Source organism: Panulirus ornatus, chromosome 71, assembly GCF_036320965.1.
Source record: "Panulirus ornatus isolate Po-2019 chromosome 71, ASM3632096v1, whole genome shotgun sequence".
NCBI lineage: Eukaryota > Metazoa > Arthropoda > Malacostraca > Decapoda > Palinuridae > Panulirus > Panulirus ornatus.
This window is the reverse complement of record NC_092294.1, coordinates 14,640,049-14,647,548: the sequence shown is the minus strand read 5'-3', so window position 1 is coordinate 14,647,548 and position 7,500 is coordinate 14,640,049. Positions and strand designations below refer to the sequence as shown.

Here is a 7,500-nt window from a genome sequence, read left to right as displayed (position 1 = left end):
CACCCCAATCCCTTCCAACGTTTGGGCTTTTACACCATCTGTTGCCACCCTCTACACCATCTGTTACCACCCTCTACACCATCTGTTACCACCCTCTACACCATCTGTTGCCACCCTCTACACCATCTGTTGACACCCTCTACACCATCTGTTGCCACCCTCCTCCCAACGACCCATCACAACCTCTAGTTGTTGACCCTAATTCAACCCACTCCTCCTTGCTGCTAAAGTCCCCATCATTCCTGACTTCCAAGAGTGACAACAGGTCTGAAATCAGAGACTGGAATTCAGTTTGGCAGTCTCTTCATTCCTCTTCCAGTCACTGCAGAAAATGTATGGACTGGGGAAAGGAAAATATTGCATGTAATATGTCTGAGCTACGTCGCTCGTGGATATTGAATATGTCTGTTGTTAAACACAGTATTGATTGATAGAGTTAATAATGCTTGTGAGGAGATTGGGGGAGAGGGAGATTGGGGGAGAGGAGGGGGGACTTTCAGAGATGAAAGAAGAGGAGGATCTTCGCTTTGTCGTCTGTTATATGAAGGAAGGAAAGAAAAGGAATGAATCTCGATTTGGTATCAATTGGGGATGAAGGAAGAGAATGAATTTCGCTTTGGGTGAAGGATTGAAAAGAACGATCTTTTATTTTTTTCATTAAGTGGTGATGGAAGGAAAGAAGAGAATGAACTTCGCTCTGCTATCATTAATGAAGGGGAAGAAAGAAAAAGATGGAGATTTAAAGAGAAAACGGACGAAGTGAATATTCTGTCTCAATAGCCAGAGGATCTATTTGAGAGCTGACGAGGGGTGTAGCTAAATGGATACGACTGGTAACAGCTGGTGACAGAGAGAGAGAGAGAGAGAGAGAGAGAGAGAGAGAGAGAGAGAGAGAGAGAGAGAGAGAGAGAGAGAGGGTGAGGTATGGAACAACTGGTCAGAGAGGGAGGAGGATGTAACAGCCGGTGAGCGACAGGGAGGGAGGGAGGTAACAGCTGTTGAAGAGGGGCAGAGGGTCGCGCCGCTCTGAATACACTCTCCCTTGCCTGCCGTATTCTTAGGTAATTCAATTGGACTCTGTCCAGACGACTGTTGACTGTCATAGGTGATTCCCTGATGGAGTCAGGTCCCATGGGACATATGTCCCAGGGAAATCAGGCCCATAGGGACCCAGGGTACTGGGGATATACGTCCCAATAGATTCTGGTCCAAGCGAACTCAGGTTCAAGGGAACTGAGGACCCAGGGGAACTCAAACCCTTGAAATTCTTGCTTACTTTGTTGACATTCTGGTCCAAGTGAACTCAGGTTCAAGGGAACTGAGGACCCAGGGGAACTCAAACCCCTGAAATTCTTACTTGCCTTTGTTGATATTCAGGTCCAAGTGAACTCAGATTCAAGGGAACTGAGGACCCAGGGGAACTCAAACCCCTGAAATTCTTACTTGCCTTTGTTGACATTCAGGTCCAAGTGAACTCAGATTCAAGGGAACTGAGGACCCAGGGGAACTCAAACCCTTGAAATTCTTACTTGTTTTTGTTGACATGAGTCTGTCGACTTGTACACTCACTCACTCGTTCATCTTTTCTCAAGTGAGAGACTCATGTAACACTCATCTGCCAACATAGGAGATGCCAGATGAACAAATTGTGTTCCACGCCAAATACTGAAATCAAGAGGATGACGAAAAGCTAAGCTCTAAGGCTTAGCTGGCCTGTCATCTGGACAGACATTGACAGCTTGAGACGACCGTCTTTCAAGACACATTGTGGGAGGGAGTCCACTGGACTCCTTCCATCCTTCGGTGTCTATAAGGACACCGCTGTAGAAAGAAAGTGACTCAGAGGAATAAGGAAGAGAATATTGAGACGTGGCTACATAGAAAGATATGTGGAGAATATTGATGTAGCATTAGAGACTCGAACTGGTAGAGGACTGGACTGGTAGTAGAAGGACTGGTAAAAGACTAGACTGGTAGCAGAAGAACTGGTAGAGGACTGGACTGGTAGTAGAAGAACTGGTAGAGGACTGGACTGGTAGCAGCAGAGCTGGTAGAGGACTGGACTGGTAGCAGCAGAGCTGGTAGAGGACTGGACTGGTAGCAGAAGAACTGGTAGAGGACTGGACTGGTCGTAGAAGAACTGGTAGAGGACTGGACTGGTAGCTGCAGAACTGGTAGAGGACTGGACTGGTCGTAGAAGAACTGGTAGAGGACTGGACTGGTAGCTGCAGAACTGGTAGAGAACTGGACTGGTAGCCTCGGGACTGGTAGGGGAATAGAACTGGTAGAGAAGGATTGGCAACAGCGGGATTGGCAGGAACAGGGTTGCCATCGGTGAATATGTGGTGGAAGTAATACCCTGGCAACGCTGCACGTTGTATTAATCAGATACAGCTGTATGTGGCGGAGGACTGTATTATAAAATCACAGGAAGCATAAATTTGCATTGCTAACGAACTGTTGTCACGCTCTGAAAACCCCATCGTTTTCAGGCCGGGTAATATATATATATATATATATATATATATATATATATATATATATATATATATATATATATATATATATACATACACACACATCAGTGATCAGATAGCCCAACCCAGCAATTCTGTCGTCAGCAGAATTAAATGCGAAGCACACCTTCGCTCAGGCTATTTCCCAGAATCTCTGTTGCTTTCCATATCTCTTCGTGAGGGGGAAATAGTGAGGAATTCGTGTACCATCTCCAGGCTGTCCCATAGGCTAGTGAAGGGGGAGGAAAGGGGGAGGAAGGGGGGTTTTGTAGTCCTCCTCCTTCTACAGGAATTGGAGGAGGTGCTGACCCTTTTGGAGGGCGTTGACATGGCTCCTATTGAACACACTCTCTCTGTGTCTACGAATTAATTCCTGATCTCGTATCAGTGTTAGATTTATCGACAGCTAAAAAAAGGAAAGTTATTCGCAGTATCTGTGTAAGTCTGAATTATATATGACTACATATGTACGTGTTTGTGTACGTATGAATTATATATGCCTGTATGTGTACGTCTTTGTGTACGTCCGAATTATAGATGCCTGTATGTGTACGTGTTTGTGTACGTCTGAATTATGTTATATGCCCGCATGTGTACGTTTTTGTGTACGTCTGAATTATATATGCCTCTATGTGTACGTGTTTGTGTACGTATGAATGATATATAACAATATATGTACGTGTTTGTGTGCATCTGAATAATATATGACAGTATATGTACGTATTTGTATACGTCTGAATTATATTTGCCGTATGTGTACGTGTTTGTGAACGTATGAATTATATATGCCCATATGTGTACGTGTTTGTTCGTATGTTTATGTGTCTGTGTTCTGACCCGTGCGTAATGGGCGGGAATGGGTTACTGGCGTAATGGGGTGGAAAGTGAAATGATTTTCTTGCTTTGGCTGTTTCTGTCCACTTGGCCCCTGGCAGGCAGGCCATTCAATGTCTGCGACAGCCTTTAGAACTGGTGTTGAGAAAAGGCTTTTGAAAATGGCTCGATACGAGGCGCCAAAGTAATTAATTAGTCACTGATGGTGAACTTAGGCGGGGGGGAGACACATCTCCTCTTGGAGGGGGAGGAGACAGACACATCCATTCCCTACAAGAACCTCCTGGGATGTCATTTTTTGGAGGGACTCCCAAGAGGAAGTCGTATATTGGCCCCTGTGGTGTAGGCTTTGTTTGGAGAGTGGCAAGCGAGCTTAATTTGAGGAGTGCCTCTTGGTATAAAAAAAAAGAGCTTCCAGGAGGGAAAAAAAAAAATGGTTTTTGGAAGAGGGGTCTCTGGAGTACGCGTCAGGAGACAGCCCCTGGAAATAGTAGTTCCAGTGAGGTGGTCTTTGTCGTGGAGTCTGGAAGGGCCTTTGGGAATAGTTCCCAAGACTTGACAACACAGTGAGTCTCGCCCCCTGGGTGCAGCTCCAGACAAAAAGCATCCAGGGTGGACTGTATATGGTCGAGGTTCCAGGTACTCCCTCCTCTACCAGGTGACAGCGAAGACAATCCTGGACCATCCTTACTGGATTGGGAGAGAGAGATGATCACTGGATTGTGCCAGATGGAAAAGAGCTTTTAAAGTGTATGTGTCTCAAAGGATGCATCTCCTAGAGAGAGAGAGAGAGAGTCTGTGGACGATCTTATCTTAAGGTTCTCTGGCGTAGATCTTCAGCTCAGTGTCTTCAATGGTTGATCTTTGGTGAGGGTTATATCCGTAGGTCGTAGAAGGACTGTCAGACATCTGTCGAGATGGGTTTGTATTCTTAGCTGAGTCCAGAGAGGGGACTAGAATATAGGACTTTTCGAAAATCATTTCGAGACAAACTGTGTGAACCATCTCGAACACTTCAGCTGCAAGATATTCTAACAGATATTCTACATGTTCTTTCCAAACAAGACTTGAGGAGAATAATATATGATGATATATCAATCCTCAAGGATACTCTTGGGTTTAGATCCCGAGGGTGAACATAAAACACAGCAATATAATGGTAGCTGGAGAAGAAAACAAGGGTTCTTGAGGTGAGGCGAAGGGAGGGAGTTTACTCCTGGAAGCGAACGTATCCAGTCGACACTTCAACCATCAACTTCTCGAGCAGTTCAGACTCGTAATTATCCCTGGTCGTCCCTCTCTCATGGTTGGTGTCTGCCTTGTGTCGTCGACTTCGGAGTTGGGGCTGAGGGGCGAGAGTTGCAGGGGAGGGGAGAGGGGAAGGGGAATAGATGGGAGAAGGTGTACTGAAGGGTATATCCAAGTGGGTTTTGAGCATCTGTGGTGTGTCACGGTATGGTCAACAACGCATCAGATGTGGGTCGGAAGGGGTTCGCCCTAGTGGCCTCCCTCCAATCTAGCTCTGGGCCTCAGCACTTGGGGTCGTTCTGACCTCTCTCTCTCACTCTCTCATCTCTCTCTCTCTCTCTCTCTCTCTCTCTCTCTCTCTCTCTCTCTCTCTCTCTCTCTCTCTCTCTCTCTCTCTCTCTCTCTCTCTCTCCGTCGGAGCGACGAAACTGCTGCCGCTTGAAGGACTGAACTCTTCTTTTTTTTTTCCCCCTTCTATCGGACGAGAGAGAGAGAGAGAGAGAGAGAGAGAGAGAGAGAGAGAGAGAGAGAGAGAGAGAGAGAGTAGAGAGAGTAGAGAGAGAGAGAGAGAGGAAAGAGGGGGAGGGGGAACTTGTGGCTTGGTTGGAGAGAGCTGGTGTGAATGTACCACTCCGCCTTCGTGCAATTCAACGCCAGCCAATACTACAAGGCAGAAGTTTGGGTCTGGCGTTTTACAGCTGAGTGGACACATGTCTGATGTTGGGAGAGGGGAAGGGAGGAAGGGACACGCCTGGGACAGCGTACTGGGACGTGGATATCCCACGTCAATATATCGTGAACTCACAGAACCCAACTACTTTATGCTGCGTCCCACTGAAATCATGAACCATTTATCGCCTCGTATGGGTTAATTTGTGAACCTCATCCTATTCATTTCCCTCTCGAAATGTTAAGGTCTTATCTTACGTTCACTCATCTATTTCTATAGATCTATAATCCTCTATATTCCTATAGATCTCCTAGAAGCCTCTATATTCCTATAGATCTCCTAGAAGCCTCTATATTCCTATAGATCTCCTATAATCCTATATATTCCCATAGATCTCCTATAATCTTATATATTCCTATAGATCTCCTATAACGATAAACCCAGCTTCCCCCCCCCCCCACACACACACACACGATAGTACCATCAGGATAAACCACGGTGGTTTAATCTCCCGGTTCCGTCTGCCACCACACTTGAAGCCGAATTATAAAACAGACGCGGGTTTTTCCCCACCAGCGTGGCCGATGAATTGTTTAATTAAACCATCCACTACGTCATGTTAGGCCAGGGGGATTTAAAATCCCTCTGTATCTGCAGCCAGCCAGCGACGTAATCATTTGGCACATCTATCTTCCAGTATATATATATATATATATATATATATATATATATATAGCGAGAGAGAGAGAGAGAGAGAGAGAGAGAGCAATAAACTCTCCTCAAAAGGGATCCAAGTGTTCTATCGGTAAGTGTCTATCACCAAGTGTTCTATCGCCAAGTGTCTATCACCAAGTGTTCTATCGCTAAGTGTTCTATCGCCAAGTGTTCTATCGCCAAGTGTTCTATCGCCAAGTGTCTATCACTAAGTGTTCTATCGCCAAGTGTTCTATCACTAAGTGTTCTATCACCAAGTGTCTATCGCCAAGCGTTCTATCACTAAGTATTCTATCGCCAAGTGTCTATCACTAAGTATTCTATCGGCAAGTATCTATCGCCCTGGGATAGATAACCATGATAATTCCTCAGGCAAGATAAACTTTTAATCCCAACTTTGCCTAACTTCTTCCTTTGTTATAAACTTATTAAACGTTTATCTAAGTTTATCGGCTATTTTACGCCAGAGGCGACATAATTGATTATAGCCAAGATATATATATATATATATATATATATATATATATATATATATATATATATATATATATATATATTTTTTTTTTCATACTATTCGCCATTTCCCGCGATAGCGAGGTAGCGTTAAGAACAGAGGACTGGGCCTTTGAGGGAATATCCTCACCTGGCCCCCTTCTCTGTTCCTTCTTTTGGAAAATTAAAAAAAAACGAGAGGGGAGGATTTCCAGCCCCCCGCTCCCTTCCCTTTTAGTCGCCTTCTACGACACGCAGGGAATACGTGGGAAGTATTCTTTCTCCCCTATCCCCAGGGATATATATATATATATATATATATATATATATATATATATATATATATATATATATATATATATATATATATATATATATATATATATATATATATATATGCGTGTGTGTGACAGAATGATCCTATCTCAGTAGTGAGTGAGACAGTAAAACAGGAGAAGGTCAATTCACCAGTGACAGAGATGAGACAGTGCTAACCCAAGTGAGACAGAAGCCAGTACCTGCTACTGTCTGAAATAAAAATATGGGGGACTCACCTGTCTAAAGAGACGGCTACCAGGGAATTGACGGAGGCAGAGACGGACACGCCCTGCACGTAGGCAACTGCTTTGCACATGACCCAACCTAACATCCAAGCTGTGGTGAAAGGAAAATGGATAATACATTAGAATACATCCACGTGTATTGATACAGTAATGGGACAGGACCCGTCTAGTGACGGACCGACTGGTAGTGTGGACAGGAGATGGAAGGCAACACTGTCTTATTTGCGAATGCTTCCGGTGAATTACGTGTATATATATATATTCCTATGAGTCCACGAGGGAAATGAAAGACGATAAGTTCCCAAGTGCACTTTCGTGTCATAATCACATCATCAGGGGAGACACAAGAGAGAAATATAACAGTCAGTTGATATACATCGAAGAGACGTAGCTCGGACGCCATTTGGTAAACAAGTGACTGTAATATATATATATATATATATATATATATATATATATATAT

General features: G+C 44.3%; 1 protein-coding gene across 1 annotated transcript in view; it reads right to left on the bottom strand.

The window, feature by feature from the left end:
• LOC139747985 (neuropeptide SIFamide receptor-like) overlaps positions 1 to 7,500 on the bottom strand; it is a 140,286-nt gene that overhangs the window by 16,883 nt on the left and 115,903 nt on the right. The window contains exon 4 of the mRNA XM_071660507.1: positions 7,029 to 7,128. Coding sequence (XP_071516608.1) covers positions 7,029 to 7,128 — 100 coding nt within the window. The remainder of the gene's footprint in view (positions 1 to 7,028; positions 7,129 to 7,500) is intronic.